The sequence below is a fragment of the Cervus canadensis genome, chromosome 13 (genome assembly GCF_019320065.1).
Source record: "Cervus canadensis isolate Bull #8, Minnesota chromosome 13, ASM1932006v1, whole genome shotgun sequence".
In the NCBI taxonomy this organism is placed as follows: domain Eukaryota; kingdom Metazoa; phylum Chordata; class Mammalia; order Artiodactyla; family Cervidae; genus Cervus; species Cervus canadensis.
This window is the reverse complement of record NC_057398.1, coordinates 8,566,066-8,590,379: the sequence shown is the minus strand read 5'-3', so window position 1 is coordinate 8,590,379 and position 24,314 is coordinate 8,566,066. Positions and strand designations below refer to the sequence as shown.

The following is a 24,314-nucleotide window of genomic DNA, read 5'->3' as shown; positions in this document are numbered from 1 at the left end:
GGTGAGGGGCTGGTGATTAAAGATGAGCGTTCCTGCCCTTGGCACCTGAATCACTCCTTTGCTGGCGGAGGGAGTGGGTGGAAAGAGCGTGCTCTGGCCGGGAACCATCCAGCTGGTAGCTGCAAACATCTGCTCTGAACAGGTCCTCCTAGGGCTCTACAGAAGGTGCGGCGAGCGTGCCCTGGCTCCCCAGCTTGTGCCATCCTGAGCGCCAGCTGGGGGAGGCCAGGGCGGAGAAGGCCATCTGGACACGGGCCCGCTCTCACCCCCTGGGTCTTCTCAGGTGACTGTCAGGTCAGATAGACTCCCTCTTCAGATAATACAGCTCAGGTGGAAGAGGCTTAGGTGGGTCTCCACGGCAACCACCAATCAGGAGCTTGGCTGCCTTGGGGTTCATCCGAGGAGCTGTGTGGTTCCAGCCTCTGGAGACACACACACAGACACACACACACACACACACACACACACACGTGCTGCATACACCAGCCCAGGGTGGATCCCTCCTATGGTCAGCATTGTTTTCTCTCAGCACAACTTCTGAGAGATAGAAAGAGGAAGAAGCATGAGGCAGCAGCCCGGAGCACAAGAGGGAGAGGAGGGAGGCGTTTGGATCTAGTCTCCCCTTGATACTGTCCTCCTGCGGCCGATGAACTTTCTGTCTTTCCCAGAAAGGATCCAGACACTCTTCGTCTCCCAGACTGGGAAGCAGAAATCAGAACCCCCTGGGATCTTCACCTCCGCAGAGCCTGACCTCAAAAAGCCAGGTAAGAGGGTCACCTCCCCAGGGGACCTTTAGAAGTTACAGCAGTGGCCAGCTGAGCTGAGCTGGGTAGATGGGGACAGTCCACCGCGCCGTCTGAGGGCAGGGCCCTGAAGGCCACAGGGAGGCCCTGACTGTCCTCGTCTGTCCCACAAGAGGTGGCGGACTCTTCAGCATCCTGCGTGCTGTGGCCTGGTCCCTGCTTCACAGACTCACAGGAAGTCACGGCTTCTGTCTACTCTGGAGGCAACAAGCCTGTCAGGGAGGACCCAGCCCAAGCCTTTTCCCTTCTGCCTTTACGGGGAGGATACACGTAGGAGGAAGCAAGTGTGTCAGTCGCTCAGTCGTGTCTGACCTTTTGTGACCCCTGGACTGTAGCCCACCAGGCTGCTCTATCCATGGGACTCTCCAGCCAAGAATGCTGGAGTGGGATCTTCCCAACTCAGGGGGTCAAACTCAGGTCTTCTGCATTGCAGGCAGATTCTTTACTCTGTGAGCCACAAGGGAAGCTCAAGGGGGAAGCAAGGGGAAATGCAAATCAGAGTTTCTCTTCTTGATTTGAGCCTGTGACTTGAGAATCACAAAGCAAGAGGCTCGGAGCAGACTCTCAGGACACGGCAGTGACCAAGGCACGTGGGCGATGTGTGGGCCTCAGTCCCTTTGGCCACACAGCTGCCTGTGAGTCCCCAAGATACGTTTGGGAGAACAGGCCTGGTTGGGGCTTCAGGGGCAGGATCAGGCTCGGGAAGGAGCGTCCGCCATGGGATCAGCCCCCTCCTACTGGTCAGTTGGAGGGAGATTTCTATCATATAAAGACCGGGGCCCTCCCCTCAGGCAGAGTCTGGGGGTCATTGTATCCCCTTAGACAGAGACCAGGGCGTCTCCCCTCAGAAAGGGATCATGGCAGTTTCTCTCAAAAAAGACCGAGGTTCTTCTTCAGAGACCAGGGCGTCCCACCTCAGACAGATATCGGTGACTTCTATCATATAAAGACCAGGGCAACTTCCCTCAGACCAAGACCCAGGCACCTCTCCTCAGACAGTGCCCACTGGGACAGTCACCAAGGTGACTCTTCACAGAAAAAGCAAAGGGCTTCTCTCCTAAGACAGGGACCAGGGCATCTCCCTTCAGCCAGGGACCAGAGTGACTTCTCTCAGAAAAAGACCTGGGTTCTCCCTTCAGATAGAGATCAGGGCAACTTGTCTCAGAAAAAGACCAGGGCATCTCCTCTCAGAAAGGGACCACAGTGACTTCTCTTAGAAAAAGGCCCGGACTCTCCCTTCAGACAGAGACCAGAACGTCTCCCCTCAGGTAAGGACTGTGAATTTTCCTCTCAGACGAAGACCACAGCAGCTTATCTCAGAAGAAGACTAAGGTATCTCCTCTCAGACAAAGACCAGGGTGCTTCTGTCATATAAAGACCAGGGCTTTCCCCTCAGACAGAGTCCAGGAACCTCTCCTAAGACCGAGAGAGCATGGCATCTCTCCTCAGAAAGGGACCAGGTCTTCTCCTCTCAGGTGGAGATCAGAGCCCTCCCTTCAGACGGAGACTAGAGCCTCTCCCATCAGATGAGGACCATGGCTTCTCCTCTTGGAGGCCAGGGTAACTTGTCTCAGAAGAAGACTAATGTGTCTCCCCTCAGACAAAGACCAGGGTGCTACTATCATATAAGGACTAGGGGGTTCCCCTCAAACAGAGTCCAGGAGCCTCCCCTAAGATTGAGACAGCATGGTATCTCTCCTCAGAAAGGGACCAGGTCTTCTCCCCTCAGATGGAGACCAGAGCCTCTCCCCTCAGATGAGGACCATGGATGGTGTATCCTCTTAGAGACCAGGGCAGTTTCTCTCAGAAAGAGACTAGGGTGTTTCCCCTCTGACAAGGACCTCCAAGGGGCGAGATGGACCTGAGCGCTCATCCCCCTCCTGTTTGCACCTCTGCCTCAGTCTGAGGAGGACTAACTGCCTCATTCCTCCATTCGTTCATTCATTCACTCAGGAACCACTCATTAGGGCCTACTGCCTCCCGGCAGATTCAACATATACAGCTCTTCTCCTCATAGAGCTCAGAGCCAAGTCGGGGAACGAGAAATACAACCGAAGAAGAGAGACGTATGTTTGTTGGAGATGCTGGGATGAGAGCTCTGCTAGCCTCTGGGGGGCAGTGAGGGGCAGGCTGCAGCGTCTTAAAAGATGAGCGGATGATTCTCAGGAGGGCAGAGGCTCACAGCACGGGCTGAGTCCCGTCTGGCTTGGTGGATTACAGGCTATTTCTCTATGATGCCAAAGAGAAATAAGGTAATTTGTACTCTTTGAAGCTGGTCTTGCCAAAAACAGGGCTGAGGGGAAGGTGGGTCGGCGGAGGGAACACAGACTCTCTGCACCTGCTTCTTCAAGGCCTCTGCCCGGCCCTCAGGGCCGGCTTCCACAGAGCCTCACGGCCTGCACTCTGGAGGTGCTGCTCTGGGCTCATGGGTTTTGGGGGCACACAGGGAAGCCTCTGCCCTGGCCTGCAGACCCTAGCTCAGCTGTTAGGGCCCAGCTTTAGAGGCGGAGCCTGGGTGGGGCGGTTTTTTCCAGAGAAAACAGCTTCCCGGCAGGAAGTGCACTGTCCTTCCCTGGATGGTGAGAGGCTGGGGGCCTTGGTCCCCACCAGAGGCAGACGGTCTCTTACACCTCTGGTGGGGGGCGGGGGTGGGTCAGAGCCTTGCTTACTGTTCCATGGGCACACCCTGCATTGTTCCCACCGCAGAGACACGCCTGGTCCCCTCCTGTGCTAACTGCCAGGAACCAGACTCCTCCTGCCCTCCAGGGATGGGGCTTGTTTCTCCAGCGCGTCTAACGAGCTGCAGCTGGTGCCAGTGTCACCCAGGGAGCCATGGAAAAGACATTATCCTCAGGGATATTCACAAATAGGCTGAAGGGAAGACCCAGAGCTTGTGAGGTGGGAGGATAATGAAGCAGAAAGGAAGTGAAAAGAAGAGCAGAGAATGGAAGACAAAGGACTTGGGGAGCACAGCCCCAGAACAGGTGAGAGGTTGCTGGGAAGGGAGACTCCACCCCTGAGTTCTCCCTTCAACAGCTCTCCCAGCGCCAAGGCCCAGCAAGTCAGGAGCTGAGTTTCGAGTGCGTCATGAGTCAGAATTCAGGCCTGGGCTTTGGTCTCCCCCACCCAGAGCCTCCCAGCACATGCCACCGTTCACTACCTCAACACCACCCCCAGCTGTGGAGAAACACCAGAGCACTACTCACGCGTAAGGTCTAAACTGTGGGCAGAGGTGATGAGGGGCAAGTCAACCGCCAGACAGAATAAACTGAGACGGCTCCCTGCAAGAAGTGAGCTTTGAGCCAGATGTATTCCAACTTGTAAATTACGAATCGCTCAAACACGCAATAAAGTTGGAATAATAGTGCAAAAAAACAGTCATAAGTTCCCCCTGGACAAACTGATTGTTAGTATTTTGCCCCACCTGAAAGCACATATGTGCCTGGACATGTGGCATCATCTGAATGACTGGAATGTAAGACCTTGTAGGCAATCGTTGGCACTCAGCCAGGAACAAACACTCCAGCATTGCCTCCCAAGATTGCACTATTTGTCAAGATTCCCCTAGAACCATAATTACCACTTTTATACCCTAGAAAAGCAACACTCATTCCCTAACATACAGCTCATACACAGATTTCCCCAGATGTCCTCATGTTTCAAAAACAAAGCTTCAAACAATGCTGTGTGTTGGATGCAGATTGCAGGTGCTGTTGCCTGAACAGAAAGCAGATATTCCTCATGGGAAGGTCCTGGACACTTGGCAGGATTTGAGCGGGAGCAAGGGCTTTAGCTGGGAGTTTGGCTCTGCCATGAGGGTTAATCCAACACAAGGGAGGGGCAGAATCCAACTGGGCAAGACTACCTAACGGCAGTTCTGATGAACCTTCTGGGTGTCTTTAGTCTTAATCAGACCACAACCTGCCATCGGGTGCTTCCCAACACAGACTCAGGTCCCAGGGAGGCCCTGGGATAAGCCAATCAACCACCTCTGGCATTGTCTGCTCTACCTGCCTCTCTGTTTCTGCATTCCCTCCTTCCCTCTACCTCTCTACCTCTCCCTCATGTCTTCCTTCCTTCCTTCCCTCCATCTCCCCCTCCCTCCCTCCTCTGCCCTTAAGAACTTAATCAGACCTGCTGGAGAGCTTCCAGGAGACCAGCTGGCACCAGTGACAGAAACAGCTCCAGCAGAAGCCTTGTCTCTCTCAGAGCCTCCAGCCTGGGCTGGGAGGCAGGGACTGGGGGGAGGAGAAAATTCAAAACACCCCACCACTCTCTACCCCCTGAGAGCCCAGCCCCTGGGCCAGAGAAACTGAGAGCCCACGGCTCCCCGGGAATCAGGCGGATCCCCGCCCAGGCTCTGCCATCTGCTGTGGGCTGAGCAACCCATCTCTGGCAGCCGACTTGGGTCAGGGGCTCAGGCTTCCACCCGGGAGTGGGCCCCACCCCATCCTGGTCTGCACTCTGGCTTCCCCAACCCGGGGCGAGGAGTCTGGGGGAGTCCAGAGAGGAGCCCACCCTGAGGTCACATCCCCTCCAGGTCAGGCCTTAGGTGCTGAGATCCAGAAATCGTTGCCTGGACAGTCACCTGCCCACTTCCAGAGCAGGAGCAGGACACCTCCCCGGTGGGAGCAACATCACTGTGGGAGCAATCCGAGGTCTGAGGGAGGCTAAGAGGCCCTGTTGGCAGGGATGTGGGTGGGCCTGGACATGAAGCTCGCCGTCCCCCTGCATGTCTGCAAGGCCCCCTGGGGTGTAACTGGAAAGAGGGGACCGGCTAAGGGCCAGAAGCTGGCTCAACCCACATCTCCACATACCAGTGAAGAACTCCACAGAGTCTAAGAATTCTCAGCTTGAATCAGACCCTCCCAGTTGTTATGAAGACTTATTTGACAGGGAAGGAAGAGAGTGTATTTTATTGAATAGTTCATTAGCTTTGTAATTTGTGCATGTTTAAACATAGGGTATGCAAGCCTCCATCTGCAGTACTGCCCCAGGGCCCTTGCACATGGGAGCCATGGGCCTGCTGCTCCAGCCTGGTGCCCCCAGCAGGCCTGGAGTGGATGTTAAGAGGCCAGTTTTCCTGGAGACATAAGTTATCTCCAGACTTTTCCCACCTCCTCTTTCTGTATGTTTCTTCTTGCTGCAGGAAGACCCTCCAAGACCAAACAATTCTCCTTTCAACTTAAATATAATCCCAGACTAAGAAGAAAAAAAATGCCCTTATGGAGGGCAGTGCTTGACCCCAAAATGAATCCTTCAAAATGGGCCTTAGGAAGGGGGAGAAATTTTGGAGTGGGAAGGGATTGTCTAGGTTTATTTCTAGCCCACATACACACACACAGCAAGGACTAAAGCCCCACAGGGCAACTCTATCCATTACTCTGGTATCCATTTAAACGAGTTAGAAAACAAGTATCACTCCATTTATTTATGGATGTCTGTTGAACACTGGAGCTTCCCAGGTGGTGCTAGTGGCAAAGTACCCACCTGCTGATGCAGGAGATGTGGGTTCAATCCCTGGGTCAGGAAGAACCCTTGGAGGAGGACATAGCAACCCACTCCAGTACTCCTGCCTGGAGAATTCCATGGACAGAGGAGCCTGCTGGGCTCCAGTCCATGGAGTCGCAAAGAGTAGGTGAGGATGGAAGCAGCTGAGCACACACTGAACACTTGCCATGGACCAGACCCCGTGCCGGGCCTGGGGCCTGGGTAGGGTGATGCTCAAGACCTGGGTCCTCACTCTGGCCGGGGAGGGACGCACAGGCCATCAAGGTTCGCTGGGCCGTGTTCGACTGTGCCATGATGGGGTAAGCACAGGGTACCTGGGAACCTGACCAGGGAGGATTGGGAAGGCTCCTGCAGGAAACAGAATATGAGCTAAGAGCTGAGGTGGGGCTTATGCAGGAATTGAGGATGTGCAAAGCCCTAAAAGCAAGAGGCAGCAGGGTGCATTAAGGGAAGGGAGGGTGGGGCTGGGAGGGTGTTAGGGGAGCTTTGCGGGAGGGGAGGTTTGGTGAGACGTGAAGCTGAAGACATAAACAGGAGCCACGTGATAAAGGGCCTTGCAGCCACTTAAGGGGCCTGAGTCTAATCTTGAGGATAATCGGGAAGTGTTGAAAGTCTTTAAGCACCCCAGGGTTTAAATCTAGGATGATGCGAAGATCTTCAATCTAGACCCCTTTGCTATTGAAGGCCTCGCTCCACATCACCTCAAACATCATCAAATGAATTCACATTATAATTATTTTTTTATAAAAATGTAGAAAGGAGTTTCATTACTTAAATTTGGAATTTTTATTAATTTCAATCTTGTAGATCTCTACTTCTATTTTGAGGCCCGTGACATTTTGGGGGGATGGGGGCAGACAGGTCCTTATACAGCTCAGAGACCCCATGCACAGTGTTATGGTATCTAATTGATCTCAGGTGGCCTCGGCCTGCAGCGACTTGAAGCGAGGCTTCGGCTCCTGGCCAGAGATTGAAGTCAGGCCGCAGTGATGAAAGCACCAAATTCTAACGACTAAACTAGTGGTCAGTGACAAGGCCCTGGTTCTTCAGCTTTGCAGAAAAGAACTCCCTTAAAGATGGAAAGTAATGAAACAAGTGTTTATTAGGAGGAAAAGAGTATAGTACATATGTGTAGACACATGGACAGACTTAGAGAGACAGAGTCACTGAGGCGCACCCTTGTGGTAGCTTGAATTACTTTTATGGGGCACTTCTTCCAAGTTTCCTTTGGCCAATCATTTTGGTTTGCCTGGTTCAGAGTCCATATTTAGTATATCTCAGGATCCTCCCAACCAGGGATCAAAGCTATGCCCCCTGCAGTGAAGGCGCAGCCTCTTAATCACTGGACCCTCAGGGAAGTCCTGACTTGTGTTCTTTTAAAAACACAAGCACTCCAGGAAAAAATAACACATTCAGTTACGTCATCTCTCTGCCTGACTGATCAGATCCCTTGGCCTTAGGCAGAGGTTCCTGGGGCCTCAGGGCTCTCAGGACAGCAGAGCCCACCCCCATCTCTCAGCCCCTTCCCCACACTACTGCCCAACTACATGATTCTGGACATATAAAGCAGTGAAGGCTGAGAAGAAAAAGTGCTAACCGCCCCAATCCCAGTAGCACAGTCTGATGGTCTCTTCTTCCCTCCCTGCCTCCCAGAAAGGCATCAGGACATGTAATCTGAGGCCTCCATGATGGTGATACACTCAGACCAAGTGGAGGATGAACACTATTCTATTTCCTAATTACGATGGTTGCTAAGAGAAGTCGTTGTTTTCAAGACTCCATGGGCAAGTAGGAAGCTTGATTTGTGCCACTCCAGAAGGCTACTGATACTCCACAATAATTTTCCCATTTGTGTTTGATTCCCCAACATCAACAATTCATTTCTATGGGCTAACCCTCGCTGGTGCAGGGTGGCAGGAAGGCTGCCTAAAAAAAATGTGAGTCTTTAGGAGGTGACTCCTGCCTCATCACTATGTTGTTGAATCTCTTTTGTCTGCATCTAGAGGGTCTAGGCTTCAGCAATATGTGAACCGTGAACTTCCAGATGTTCAAGCTGGTTTTAGATAAGGCAGAGGAACCAGAGATCAAATTGCCAATATCTGCTGGATCATCGAAAAAGCAAGAGAGTTCCAGAAAAACATCTATTTCTGCTTTCTTGACTATGCCAAAGCGTTTGACTGTGTGGATCACAATAAACTGTGGAAAATTCTGAAAGAGATGGGCATACCAGACCACCTGACCTGCCTCTTGAGAAACCTGTATGCAGGTCAGGAAGCAACAGTTAGAACTGGACATGGAACAACAGACTGGTTCCAAATAGGAAAAGGCTGTATATTGTCACCCTGCTTATTTAACTTATATGCAGAGTACATCACGAGACACGCTGGGCTGGAAGAAACACAATCTGGAATCAAGATTGCCGGGAGAAATATCAATAACCTCAGATATGCAGATGACACCACCCTTATGGAAGAAAGTGAAGAGGAACTAAAAAGCCTCTTGATGAAAGTGAAAGAGGAGAGTGAAAAAGTTGGCTTAAAGCTCAACATTCAGAAAACTAAGATCATGGCATCTGGTCCCATCACCTCATGGGAAATAGATGGAGAGACAGTGGAAACAGTGTCAGACTTTATTTTTTTGGGCTCCAAAATCACTGCAGATGGTGATTGCAGCCATGAAATTAAAAGACACTTACTCCTTGGAAGGAAAGTTATGACCAACCTAGATAGCATATTAAAAAGCAGAGACATTACTTTGCCAACAAAGGTCCGTCTGGTCAAGGCTATGGTTTTTCCAGTGGTCACGTATGGATGTGAGAGTTGGACTGTGAAGAAAGCTGAGCACCAAAGAATTGATGCTTTTGAACTGTGGTGTTGGAGAAGACTCTTGAGAGTCCCTTGGATTGCAAGGAGATCCAACCAGTCCATCCTGAAGGAGATAAATCCTGGGTGTTCACTGGAAGGACTGATGCTGAAGCTGAAACTCCAGTACTTTGGCCACCTCATGCGAAAAGTTGACTCACTGGAAAAGACCCTGATGCTGGGAGGGATTGGGGCAGGAGGAGAAGGGGACGACAGAGGATGAGATGACTGGATGGCATCACCGACTCGATGGGCGTGAGTTTGAATAAACTCTGGGAGTTGGTGATGGACAGGGAGGCCTGGCGTGCTGCGATTCATGGGGTTGCAAAGAGTCGGACATGACTGAGCGACTGAACTGAACTGAGAGGGTCTAGGCAGGAATAAGACCACTGCTGCATGCAACGTGGAGCTCCTTGGAGGGGAGAAGGGCATAGGAAGGGGAGATGAGCCTCCTCAAAGACCCACTTCAGGTTTTAACCCAGGAATGGCGCTCACCTTCACTGTTGTCAGAGGCATGAACCCACTTCCAGCAGGCAGCAGGGCATGCCTGAGATGGCAGTCCATTCACTCAAGTATGTGTTCATCCATCATTCACTTATCCATCCATCTAATCATTCATTCATTCATCAAACCTGTACTGAGCAAGACCCTGTGGGAATATGATGATGAGTTAGGATCCCTGTCACACATCTTACCTTGTACCGTGGCAGGATCCTCGACCTGGGATGTCTGCTCCATCAGTCCATGTGTCTGAAGGCTGTACTCACCCCTCAGCATTCTCTCATCCACAAAGCTTTCCAAAACCCCTTTCATCATCCAGAACCACTCCTTCCCCGTCCCTACCCCAGCAATACTGACTTCATGCTTCACCAGCCACATTTACCTCTTCCCACTTAAATTATGGTTTTACTCATCAAGTCTTATATCTGCTGGAGAGCAGGGTCCAGACATGCTATCACGCTTGTGTTCCTCTGGAGATGTGTACACTGTGCTTGATGAATGCTTCTGCCTGATGAATGATGAATAAATGAATGAATGGTAGGTAAGTTGTATCATTTACAGGACAATATCAGTCCCATACAATCTTCAGCTTTTTTCAGCAACAGATTGGGGGCATTTCCTGTTATGAAAACATCTGTTCTGAATGTGTGTTTATTTCCCCTTAAGCCATAGGAATAAGATTATGCTTAGCCATATAGTATTGTTAAAAGGTAAACTGAGGCATATTAAAATATTTTTTAGTTTATTTGAGCAAAAATATCTATTCAAATCTAGCAAATATTAAGGAGCTTTGAGGAATTATACCAAATGAAAGACTTTTATAGTCAGAAAGGGAGTGGGAACAAAGACGTTACAGAAAGAAAAAAAAGCAAACTGATTGCTGCAAAGTTTCTATCCTTTAGGGGCTGGCAGAGGGCTACCAGGCAGATTACTTAACTAGCGCTGATCAGGTGATTCCTGTGAGAGGTGAAACTAATTAAGTCTTGGTTTGGTGATGTGGGGCTTAGCATCAGGACTCCATTTGGGGCCTGTGGCCTTATTTTTAACAGTATGTTTCCATCTTTGTTTGGAGTTACCAAGGATCTGGAGGCTCAATCATCTGGAGGCTTTAGAGACTTTTATGACCATGAGATTATCTTACTTTTATGCAGTGCTTGCAGCTTCCCAAGTTTATTCACAACTGCTTCTCACAACACCACGACTTTGTCTTACAGACTTAGAAACGATTGCTCAGAGAGGTTAAGCGTCCTACCCGAGGCCACCCAGCTGTGAAGGGGGAGGTCTTCTCACTCGGGCCTCAGCTCTCCCCACCCCCCATCACCCCGTTCTCCCCACCTTGGCTGACAGAGGGGCTGAGGAAGACGCACTCCTGCCTGCCCGGCAGGGCCTGGGGGGCCATGTCCCTGCTCCCGTGGCTCCGGGCGAACGAGGCGCCGCCACGGCCGTCCCCACGGAGCCCGGCGGAGATGGTGCTGGAGACGCTCATGGTGGAGCTGGCGGGGCAGATGCGCGAGGCTGAGCGGCAGCAGCGGGAGCGGAGCCACGCGGTGAGGAAGGTCTGCACCCGCGTGGACTACAGCTGGCTGGCCAGCGCACCGCGGCCCACCTACGACCTCAGCCCCGGCGAGAGGCTGCAGCTGGAGGACGTCTGCGCCAAGATCCACCCGGCCTACTGTGGGCCCGCCATCCTCAGGTAACTCCAGACCGCCTCAGGTAACTCAGGTAGCTCCCCACCATCCTCAAGTAACTCAGGTAACTCTCAACCATCCTAAGGTAACTCTCTGCCATCCTCAGGTAACTCCAGACATCCTCAGGTAACTCCCCACCATCCTTAGGTAACTCCCTGCCATCCTCAGGTAACTCAGGTAACTCCCCTCCAGGCACCAGGCAGGGACCCTTCCAGGCTCCGGGGGCGCGGGGGCAGCGGTAGGGGCTGGAGCCCACGGCCTGGAGCCCCAGTGACTAATAATCTCCCGGGGCTGGAGTCTGGGACCTGGATGAACCAGGGATCGGTTAGAAGGAGCAAGGCAGGAAGAAGAAGAGGCCATGGGTCGCTGTGTCAGGGCTAGAGTCTGAGGGAGGTAGGAAGCAGCTCCCAGAGGCACATGAGCTTTTGGGGTTTTGTTTTTTCAGAAAAAAACCCACGTTTATTTGCAATAGAAACCACGGTCTAAAAAAAAAAAAAATTTTTTTTTAGCAAATGTAGAGTTTGTGTGCTGTTCGGGGTCACACCAGGAAATCAGGTATTACATGAACTTGCTAGCGGTGGTTGTTTCTGGAGCTCCAAGCCAGAGACCTCGAGACAGAGGAAACAGCTTGGGAACACACGCAGGGATCCCGGAGAACCTGGGGCCCTGGGGAACCGCATTCCTGGCTGCAGCGCAGACAGGAAGTAGCCGGGAGACTGGTGAGCAGGCCAAACAGCTCTCGCCTTCAGCCAGGAGGTGGCAGGGAGCTATGGAAGGACGATCAGAGGGCGGTGACACCATCGGAAGTACATTTCAGAGAGATCACGCTGGCCAGTGAGGGCAGAAAAACCCCAGTGGGATCCCCTCACTACATCGGTAACCCGAAGCAGCTACCAGTATCTTTCCCTATGTTAGCGCATTAAACTCATCAAAAAAAGTAGCTGTGACCCCAGTTTACAGATGGGGAAGCTGAGTCTCACGGAGGCCAGGAGTGGCAGAGGGGGACCTCAGGATGGGCCGAAGCGTTAGGAGGTGGGTGGATTTCTGATTCAGAAGTGGGCAAGTGGAGAAGCTGGGAGTTGCCCACGGGGGGCGCGCAGGGACGCCCCTGGGGTCGCGCGCCACCTCACCCACCGCAGCCCTTCCTTGTCTCGTCGCCCGCTGCCCCCAGGTTCCGACAGCTGGTGGCGGAGCAGGAGCCGGAGGTGCAGGAGGTCTCCCGGCTCTTCCGCTCGGTGCTGCAGGAGGTCCTGGAGAGGATGGAGGAAGAGGAGGAGGCGCAGCGGCTGACGCGACAGTGGAGCCTGCGGGCCCCCCGAGGCAGCCTGGCCACCTTCAGGAGCCGCGCGCGCATCGCCCCCTTCGCCAGCGACATCCACACCATCTCCGAGGACGTGGAGCGGGACACGCCGCCGCCGCGGGCCTGGAGCATGCCCGAGTTCCGGGCACGGAAGGAGGACTGATCCTGCCTCCCCTGCTCGGGGCGGGGCCCCCTCTGGGAGGGTATGATACGGCTGGACCATCCCCAGTCCTGGAACCTCCCCACTCCGCGCCGACCCCATCAGGGCCAAAGTGACCCCCCCATCCCAAGATATGCCTGTAAGAAGAGCAAGAGCGACCCCTCCCTGCCCGGCCTCTCCCACTGACCGCCAGGCCTAGAGTCAGGGCTTGGAGCTGCACGCAGAGACCCTTGCTCCCCTGCACAAGTTGGCTGGAGCAGCCCATTCCCGGCCCGGCAGAGATTTTGGGGGTCTCAGCAGACAAACCACCACCCCTTCCCCATCTCCTGCTTCTGTCTGAAACAGAAGGGTGGCCCTGCCTATTGCCAAGTCATGAGTTCTCACTCCAACTTAAGGATGTCCCATCACCCCCACTCCCCGGATAGTGATGAGGGACGACCCGTTGACTGGTGGTCATTCTCTGCTGGTGGCTGGCGCGCAGCTCACCACAGCCGGTGGGTCCCAGCCTGGTGGGTGGGCAGAGCTGGAAGGGACCAGGGGTCCACTGTCAACTAGTGAGTGAAGAAACAGGCTCAGAAGGGGGCAGGCTTCTGCCACCATTAACTGCAGCCAGATTCCCTTGGGCGGTGAGACTGTTCCCTTACACACGTGTCTCTGCCCCTGAATCTGTGAGTCCTGGACTGTGATGGGGCAAGCCCAAGGGCTGATCTCCACCTGCCTGTGGTCTGACCCATCTCTTACCTTGGCACTGGTGTGGGTGTCTGAAGTAGCTGGGGGCAGAGCTGGGTTGCTATTACCCCACCCCACAGTGTCATCATGTGGGAGGGGCCAGTCCCCAGCAAAAACTTCCAGAAGCTAAGCTTCAAGGCCTTCTGACTTGCTGCTCCAGAAAGCCAGGTGTTTGACTCCGGGGTCCCTTCTCTACCTGGTTGTGCCTGCTCCTTGACTTTCTTCAGAGAAGTGATGTCCAGACCTGTAACTGACCTCAAGGTACCCAAGTGAAATATTCTAGAACCTCCCCACTGGCTTCACTGTCCTTCCATTTCTAACCCAGTTAGATCTTGGTGATGGGCATGTGATTATCCAGTACATGGATCAACAGTGGCAGATGTGGAAGTCCAGGCAGCCTCCCCACACACTCTGGGCTGAAGGTGGGTGGGTGGGGGGTGGGTGGGGAATCTGTCTGGCCCCAATTAGCAGTGTGTGCTCAGAAAAGGCAAGTGGGTTTTAATATTTTGTGCACTAAGTCGCTGCAATCATGTCTGACTCATGGCCACCTTATGGACTGTAGCCTGCCAGGCTCCTCTGACCATGGGCTCTCCAGGCAAGAGGACTGGAGTGGGTTGCCATGCACTTCTCCAGGGCATCTGCCTGACCCAGGGATTGAACCTGAGTCTCGCTTGTCTCCTGCAATGGCAGCCAGGTTCTTTATCACTAGTGCCAACTGGGGAGCCCAGGTCTAAATAAAATGCCAGGGGGAGACAATTCAACAGCAGGGGGAAATCTGCATATTCCCTGACCAAATTTAGTGGGGAAAAAAGTTCTTTTTATGACCTGATTTTGGATATTTTCACTCAGATCTGAACAAGAGAATTATAGGATGGTGGAAAACCTCTCATCCAATGCTAATAGGATGAAAGAGTTAATTGAATTGGTGAAAGTTGAGAATCACTTAAATAAACATACACACCTTAAATATCTTATAAATTCTAAGACAGAAAGACGTTCATTCAGTTGCTAAACTTTTAACGTAGACCAAAGCTGTGTTCACTTCTTTGGTGACAAGTGTGGGTTGTTTGATGGGAGTTCTGCACTTAAGTTTTATTGTTTGTGTGTACTTTAATCATAACAACAAGAACAACTGGTATAAACATATTTTGGCCTCTCACGAAAACCCTTCCTGTCCACCTCAGTCAACACAGACTGACCCCCACCAGCTCCCAACCCCAAATACCTACTGGAGGAAGTCCCAGCTGGTGGCACTCAGACCCATAAGTTACTCCTCTGGATTCAGGCCATTAAATGGAGTAATGAGACCCAAGTTTCTGGTTTTATAAACCCAGTGACAACAAATGAAAGAACAAAATAGTTTGAGAATCTCCTTGTGAGTGTGGTGTCTGGAGGAGGAGATGGGCTGAATCTGCTCCAGACTGGGTAGTCTTTGCACTCAGCCCAACACCCCTGGCCACTAGAGGGAGTCAGTGGGCGTGGGAATCACTTCCTGATAACATTTTCTTTTGCTTTGTGAGTCGTTTCTGTTTTTCACTTGTGTTGCCTTATGAACATTTTCAGATACGGAAATGCAGAGAGGAGAGTGTAAGGAGTTTCCATGTGCCCGTCTCCAAGGTTTAAAAGTTAAGAACATGTTGCCATTTTGCTTTTCTACTTTTTGGTGAAGTATTTTAAAATAAATCCTAGACATCATAATGTTTTACCCCTGAATACTTCAAGATGCACTGCAAAGGAAACAGAAAAATTTCCTGTGTAACTACAGTAGAATACTATCACTCCTCCCCAAATTAACAGTAATTCTTTAGGATTATCTAATGCCCAAACCACATTGAAATTTCCCTAGCTTTTCCCAACCAATGATCTTTGCAGTTTATTTGTTTGAATGAGGATCTAATCAAGTAGTTTGTTTTATTTTTGGTCAAATAGTTGTTTATTTAATTCCACAGTAAAGTGTTGGTTAAAAAGAGTGCTTATGAAACATAAGTGTTAGTGTGTAGTAAGTTAATGATGGCACATAAATGATAACAATTCTGCAAATTAGCCTAAGGATGCTCTTTACTCAGATCCTGTTTTATTCTTCTGATTAAAGTTCTTCCAGAGCAACCAAGATTTTCTAATATCTTGAAAAATAACATCAAAAATAATAATGATAGTAATTTGTCAAAAGTAATTTGACTTTTCATTTGGTGAAAATACTCTTCACATTTATGTATCTTATGTTTTTAGACATTCATGCAAATAGCAACTGTAAGCCTTATCCTCTTTTCTTGCCATTTAGAAACAAAACATTAAATTTGTCAAAATAACTCGAGGGAAATCTCAAGAATTCTAGTAGTAGGTAATGAAAAAACTATCTTTTGATGCCATCAACACATAGTGAAATTCAGTCTGTCATTTTTTTTCTCAGGATGAAGAACTATTTGTATATTTATTTAATAAATTCTTGTATAGCTAAATATTGTCAGTCTGTCTTATATTCATGTGGTTCTCTAACAAAACACAATATGTTATTTGAAAATTCATTCAACCTAAATGACAAATCATTTTTAGAGTTATTTAAAATCAGTTTAACACCTTGCATCATTTGTTAAATAGAGAAACTGGCATCTGTTTCCTTATGAATATTATTACATATCATATTAAGTTAGCCTTATTATATTTAGTAAGATGCTAATCTAAAAACAATGACTAAAGATCATGACCTTACCATAATCAAGGCAGAAATAGCAAAATTATTTTTTAAAGTTTCTAAAAATGTCCAAGCGGTTTTTTTTTTTTTTTTTTACAAAGAAAGGCATTCACGAGCTGACCAAAGTTGGGGAGTGTTCTCTAGCACATCTGATTGTGTTGCATTCCAGTTCCAGTTCCCTTGCTGGAACAAATGCAGCATTCCCAGAGCCCAGCAGTTGGAAGTCCTCCAGCCCAGTCTCCCCTCCCAGCTAACATTTGCTGCGGGAAGGATTCCACTCCAGGAACAAGCCATTCCTCTCCATGTAGCCAGAATCCTGAGGCTAACAGCTTAGAACTGCTTTCGGCCCCTGCTTGCTGGTGGGGAGCCTGAGGGCCTCTGCGAGGCTCTCACCGACTATCTAGGATCCGGAACACAGGGCAGCATGGATTGAGGTCAGCCTTTCCTGGGTAGAAAAGAAATTGAGCCAGTAAGCAAAGAAGCTGCTCCAAAGTGTGGCTTCATGGGTGTGAGAAATACATCTTTTACCCAAATGAGCCAGTCCAACAATATTGCTATGGATAGAAATGGCTTCTTCATCAAGAAAATTCCTTATTAACCTTTGAATAAAGGTTAATCCAGGGCTTTCCTGTAGCTCAGACGGTAAAGAATCTGCCTGCAACGCAGGAGACCCAGGTTCCATCCCTGGGGCGGGAAGATCCCCTGGAGAAGGGAATGGAAACCCAGCCAGCATTCTTGCCTGGAGAATCCCATGGACGGAGGAGCCTCGTGGGCTACAGTCCATGGGGTCGCAAAGAGTCAGACACGACTGAGTGACTAACACTACTACTGCTACTAACCATTGAACGGTTTACCTTTACCGTTCACCCACCTTATCTTATTCGTCTGTGACCCTGAGAGGAAGAGCGCTACATTTTGTCTCAGGTTACAGGCAAGTGGCCTGCCTGGAATAGAAGCCAGGGTTCTCAGGATTATAGATCCTACGTGCGCCTAGCTCCAGCTGATGGTCTCATGGATGAGAGAACTAGAAAGTTCCTTCAATTATCTAACCTTCTGTTGCCATATCAATCTTCTGACCTATATACACAGGAAAAAATAAAACAATAACCACTGCTCTTTGTCCCTAGTAGGAAGACAGCTCCTTGTGAATCTGCTTTCTGAGGACTTTTTCATTTTGGTTGGTTTTCTCTTCGTCACTTCATCTTCTTTTAAAAGATTTCCTACCTTTACCCATGAACAGATTTTGCTCTGCCTCAGGGAGGACAAAGGCATTTAATAGTGCAAATGAAATCGTTGGGATTTTTGGGCTGCTGGAAACTCTGGATGATGGTTCTCCCAAAGTGATTCTCCCATTTATACCTTTGCAAATCCCTCAGCTCTCTGAGGCTCTGGTTTCTCATCTAAGCATGTTGTCCTGTCTGCTTCCCAGAATTGTGGCAAGGTTAAAATAAGATCAAATGCTTTGCAAACTATAAAAGAACTTTCAAATGTAAGATCTGCCAGTTGTTCATGACAGTACTCCCTTCAGTTAGCACAGATTCTAGACAGTCGATGGAACACACACCGAGGAGCAGTTGTCATCATCCTTCCTCTGAAATAACCAGACCCTGCCCTTTAATCATTGTTCCTAAGCCTGATTTCTCTAATCGTCTAGATCTCTGGTTCTCAAGCTTGGCTGCATGTGAGCCCATTGCAGAAGCTTTTAAATGTTCTGGCACCAGCTGCTCTCCAGGGCAAGTAAATGAGAAACTCGGGGTGAGACCCAGGCGTCCATTTTTCTAAAGCTCTCCCAGGAGACTCCAATGTGCAGCCAGGGCGGTGAACCCTGACTGTTGTTAGGTTACTCTTTCTGGGGGTCTCAGGACATTATCTGTTGTCACGTCTTACATCTATCTGAATCTACCACATGACTGAATGGTTTCATCTCAACAGGAGATGGAGGCACTTTGGAGTAATTGCCATGATCATGTATTACCTTATGTTAGAGACGGATGGTTGCAAGGTTGCTTATCACATAGATGTCTCTCATCTTTGCTTAGCAGTATCAGGAGATACTTGGAGGTGAGATGAGATGTCTCTTGTAAAGAATGCTGCAAGTACCATTTTATTGCAGCTGGAAAGATGGAGAAGATGATGGAATCAGTGCTGTTTCTTACCAACCGGAAAGAATATAATCGTGTAGGATGACAATTATCTGGTGTCTGTTGTAGAAACTATTCATGAGGGTGTATGAGAGAGACACAGAGAGGGACAGGGTAAGAGAGAGAAAGTTAGAATCCACTACATGGAAGGGCTGGGGGGAGAGAGGCTACTCACCCCTTCTTCCCTTCTTGTGCTTGGCGTGGTGACCACGAGGCAGCCGGCCAAGGGGAGTGAGAGGGGAGAGGTGCTGTCACCGGTGTCCCGCTCTGCTCCCAGGGCCATCTTCGCACACAGGCCAGTGCTGGGAACCAAGCTCCTCATCTGCAGAAGGCCGCCTGGTGGTCACGGGGGCTCAGCTAGAGAGTCCTGCAGCTGGCTGCAGGGTCCCCAGGGGTGAGCGGCAAACTGGTCCTCCCAAGCCCCAAGCAGCCAGCACCCCCCACTCTCCATTAGCAAGTCTGCTGGGAAGGACGGGAGGCCTGGACAGCAGCCGCTGCAGCCCAGCTGCCCACGTGGGGCATCTACTCTGTCCTCTACAAGCTGTGTGCCCTTGGCCAGCTATTTAACCTTGTGGTCTCAGTTTTCCCATTTGAGTAGTAATATTTCCATGACGCCGGGGTGGCGAGGATGAGCTGGGATGAAGGCACATGAATGAAGCACTGCAGCCCGAGGGGCTTATTTCCTGCCTCCCTCCCCACGTGTTCAGAGGCTCCCGGCTGGGGCAGGTGGCACATGTGTGGCTCTGCACCTGCTCACCTGCCCTCTGGGTGCCCAGGGGCCTGTCCCCTTGGCATCGGCTCTGTGCCCCAGGCTCTGTTCTGGGCCCCTTCCCTTAAGAGTACATCACACCTCCTCCCTTCCGCCCATTTTCTCACTTGACCTCCACACTAACGCACTTGAGGAGGCAGCAGCGCTGTGTCCAGCGAACACCCAGGAGCTCAGTGACTCGGCCAACTTCACACGGCAGAGCCCTGGCCAGAGCAGCGAGAAAACCACCTACCGTCTCAGAACACCTCCCGCGAGTGCCAGGCCCCGGCAGCTCGCCGACCCTCACAAGCAACACGGCCAGGCAGGCACTTTTCTCCCCACTTCACAGATGAGGAGGCAGAGGTCTAGATCATTCGTGGCTTTCCCAAGGTTGCACCAGAACTTGAGGCCCTCTCTCATCAGCTGCAGAGGCCTCCCTGCCTCTGTGGCAGAGACTTGAACCTACTTCTCTGGATTTCTGGAAAACTGCTTTCTTCCCAGCACAGTCCCACCCACCAAGCACAGCCTAGCAAGCTCAGAGCTGCAGCCAGAAGCACGGCCCTGGACATTTCAGTAACGCCTTCTCTTTGCCTGGAGATTTTTCTGCCTAGGATAAGGTACTGCCTGATGCTGAACAACCCAGAACTCATCTCTCATGACTCAGTTCTTCAATGGTCATAATCAGTTAATCAGAAAACTAGCAACCCAGCCATGTTCTCAAAGGAGTGCTTCAAGGGAGGAGAAACATAAGACTCCCTCTTCCCTTGACCTTTCCTCTTCATGTTAGTAGTTATCAGCCCTGGAAATCTATATTTTTAAGTGGTTTTTCAAGTGGTTCTAATGCTCAGCCAGGATTTTCAGACTTCAGGTCCTGACCTATTGAGTGGTTGGTTCATGGAATCAATGTGTTAGATTGTGACCAGGAACTTTTAGAAGAAAAACAATTGAGTAGAAAATAGTGTGCAGACACGACTGAGCGTACACACACACACACACACACACAAGAATAAGAATTACTTCATGAAACTTTTGCCTTGATTATGCATCTGTGTATATGCATATATGCACATGTATATGTTTACTGGCTCACAACATAAACTGTATTTCTGTGGGTCACCAAAGGCATTTGGAAAATTCCAGCTATTTGGTGTTCATAATCAGTTTGCCATTGGGATTGATTATATGAACAGTTCTCCCAGGACACTTTATACTGTCAAAAATCTATTAAAGAGGCCAAAGAGCCATTGTTTATGCGGATTATATCTATCAACATTTACTTTATTAGATACTAAATGAAAAAAATACAATACCTTACTAATTCATTGAAAATAACAACTAGAAATCCATTACATATTAGCATAATAACATGTTTTTAATTACACATTTTAAAAAGGAAGAAGAGTGCTATTATTTTTTATTTTATATGTCTGTATGTCCTTAACGTCTGGGATGGTGGGCACAGCCTGAGGTGACCCAAATGAGTCAGATGAATGAGGGAGAAACTGCTACTTGCTGCTGCTGCTTCTTTTTTAATTTTAGTATAGCTGGACTTCTCTGGTGGCTCAGGGGTCACCAGAGAATCTGCCTGCCAGTCAGGAGACACAAAAGAAGTGAGTTTGATCCCTGGGTCGGGAAGATCCCCTGGAGTAGGAAATGGCAACCCACTCCAATATTCTTGCCTGGGAAACCCCCTGGACAGAGGAGCCTGGCGGGCTACAGCCCATGGGATCACACAGAGTCAGACACGACATTGAGACACAGCACACACACAATGGGAAACTAATACAGATTACTTCTTGTGTCAGCTTCCGCATTCACTCTGCTGTGATAAGTTGTTTTCATTGAAGTATATGAAGAAAATCCATCCTCACACAGACATTTAGATAGAAAAAGGAACCATATTTTAATAGCTTCTTCAGACCCTCTCCTGTGGGAGAGGGGACTAGAGAAATATTTTTTCATGGGAACAGAGTTTCAGTATGAGATGATAAAAAAGTTCTGGAGATAGAGAGTGGTGATAATTGCATAACTAATGTAAATGTACTTCATGCCACTCAACTATGCACTTAATAATGGTTAACAAATTTTATATTGTGCATATTTTACCACAGTTAAAAAAACAAATAAGTTGCCCATGATTCAGAGACCAAAAAAAGAGTTAGTTGCAATGCAGAATCTGAAATCATATCAATTTTCACACTGTCATGCTAAAATCCATTAGTCTATCTTGTACTTTAAATGGCTCTTTTGGGACTCCCCCGGTGGTCCAGTGGTTAAGAATCTGCCTTGCAATGCAGGGGACTCGGGTTCAACCTCTGGCCAAGGAACTGAGATCCCACATGCCAAGGAGCAACTAAGCCCGTGCGCTGCAACTACTGACCCCACGCACATGCACTCTGGAGCCCGCGTGCCACAAGCAGAGAAGCCTGCCTGCTGCAACGAAGACCCAGGGCAGCCAAATACACAAATATTTAAACGTCTCTTTTGCCTATGCGTGACTTTGTAACATCATGCATTGATTATCTGAAAAGTACTAGTTTACTGAGTCAGGCAGATCTTCAAGAAGTTAATTATATGATATAAAAAGTTCATATTTGTTAATATCACTAGTAATCTCATCAGAAAAGTCGTTAAGTCTGGAGAAACTGTCAAACTCATGGTGTAAGAAAAAAATGAGGAAAATGAGTAGTTGGACACAGATTTTCCAAAATTCTGATTTTTCTCCTGAGCACTCAAATTTTGTTGTTGGCAACAATTACAGTCAGATGTTATCCTTGAAGTGACAAGCTCACTTCATTTTAGAGAAAACATCTGCCAAATACTCAAGTCTGCATAATCGTATTTGTCAGTCCTTTCTTCAAGTAAGAGTAGTGTTCTGTGGGAAAAAAAAAGCAGCTATTTCAGCTCAAAACTCCAACGATCACATGGTGTTTTTCCCTGAAAAACTATTGTACTTCAGCAGACAGAAGTCATTGTACGCAGTTCCTATTTTGTCACACAGAATACTACAGAGATGAATACTCAAGGGTTGAGTTTAATAAAATGAATGATCTTTACTGCCTCACCAAGAGCATCCTTTTTGAAACTGGCTGGCTTTTCTTTCTTCCTTCCTTCCTTCTTTCTTTCTTTTACTGCATGACAGAGAAGAACACATTAGCACTGTTTGGTGCCACTGCCTTGATTCATGCTAAGGTATCAGCAGAAAACTGCTGGTAAATAAAAACCCACCATTGCTTTTGTACCATCAGTGCAAATGTTAACACAGTGAAAAAGTAAAATAACCTTAGTATTTTTATGGAAGCATGTTTGATCTCTCAGACCCCCTAAAGATGCCCTGGAAGCCCACAGACCACACATTATAGAGCTCAGCTTTTTTGCATGAACCGCCACTGTTCCTCCACCCCAGCAGCAGTACCCACCGCCAGAAGTGCTCCAAAAGGGACCAACACATTGTGTTTCTCAGATTAACCTCCTATGGGGCTCTGACAGCAAATATTCTTTACCTATCTCTTGCTGTACTCTTTCTCTTGCAGTTTGTTCAGCTCAGTCGCTCAGTCGTAACCGACTCTTTGTGACCCCATGGACTGCAGCATGCCAGGCTTCCCTGTCTATCACCAACACCAATCCTGGAGCTTACTCAAATTCATGTCCATTAAGTCAGTGATGCCATCCAATCATCCCATCCTCTGTCATCCCCTTCTCCTGCCTTCAATCTTTTCCAGCATCAGGGTCTTTTCTAGTGAGTCAGTTCTTCGAATCAGGTGGCCAAAGTATAGGAGTTTTAGTTTCAGCATCAGTCCTTCCAATAAATATTCAGGACTGATTTCCTTTAGGATAGACTGGTTGGATCTCCTTGCAGTCCAAGGTACTCTAAAGAGTCTTCTTCAACACCACAAGTTCAAAAGCATCAATTCTTTGGCACTCCGCTTTCTTTACAGTCCAGTTCTCACATCCATACGTGACTACTGGAAAAACCACAGTTTTGACTAGATGGATCTTTGTTGGCAAAGTAATGTCTCTGCTTCTTAATATGCCATCTAGGTTGGTCATAGCTTTCCTTCCAAGGAGAAAGTGTTTTAATTTCATGGCTGAAGTCATCATCTACAGTGACTCTGGAGCCCAAAAAAATAAAGTCTATCACTGTTTTCTTTGTTTCCACATCTATTTGCCATGAAGTGATTGGACCGGATGCCATGATCTTAGCTTCCTGATGTTGAGTTTTAAGCCAACTCTTGCAGTACTCTTTCTAAAACACAGATTGGTTGTTCTCGTGATTCAAAACCTCTAAACAGTGTAAGATAAAGAGGGTATCTTAAATCAATGGGAAAGGCTAGATTATTAAATGGTGTCAGGACACTTGGGTAAACATTTGAGAAAGTTTTAAAAAATTATCTTCCATATATATCAAAATAAGTCCAAACTGATTATTGCTCTAAATATTAAAAATTAAATCATAAACTAAGTTAAGAAAAAAGATAATATGTATCTGAGTACAGGATGCAAAATGTTTTTCTACCTAAATATACCCAAGTAGAATCCAATGGGAAGACCTAGTTTCCAAAGGCCATAGCCAAAGTCCATTAAGAGGGTGAGGAAATGGGAGGGGCAAAGAGGTACTTTATCTTCTGTTACCCATCCCAAGTCCCCCAGGACTAAAAGGATTGAGCAGAGGGGGGCACCTCAACCTGACCATTAGTTTTCTTTGATGCCATAGACCTTGGTCTTCAAACACTCTACTTGGTGGCCTTGGCTGGGTGCGGGCCATATGTCCTATTGGCTCTGCTGCTGGCTCTTAGCTCAAGTATGAAAGACCAAATTCTTCAAACAAACAGTGGATAGGGTTGCATAACATGTGAAATGTCAGATTGTAGGAAAATTGAATGCCGTTATATTCTAAGTTGCTAACAGTGACTGGTTTTTATTAGACAGTGAGATGGTTTTTATTTGCTATGCGTTGTTAAGTTTGTTAATCCATCACACATTTATTGAGGCCCTAAAAGTGTCAGACTTTATTTTGGGGGGCTCCAAAATCATTGCAGATGGTGATTGCAGCCATGAAATTAAAAGACGCTTACTCCTTGGAAGGAAAGTTATGACCAACCTAGACAGCATATTAAAAAGCAGAGATTACTTTGCCAGCAAAGGTCCATCTAGTCAAGGCTATGGTTTTTCCAGTGGTC

At 48.8% G+C, this 24,314-nt stretch overlaps 1 protein-coding gene across 1 annotated transcript; it reads left to right on the top strand.

Annotated features, from left to right (window-relative positions):
- The first annotated feature begins 11,062 nt into the window (after positions 1 to 11,062).
- Positions 11,063 to 13,022, top strand: RD3 (RD3 regulator of GUCY2D). Its single transcript, XM_043486271.1, has 2 exons — positions 11,063 to 11,369; positions 12,536 to 13,022. The coding sequence occupies exons 1-2, from the start codon at positions 11,074 to 11,076 to the stop codon at positions 12,825 to 12,827; spliced, it is 588 nt and encodes a 195-aa protein (XP_043342206.1). The 5' UTR covers positions 11,063 to 11,073; the 3' UTR covers positions 12,828 to 13,022.
- Positions 13,023 to 24,314: the final 11,292 nt, after the last annotated feature.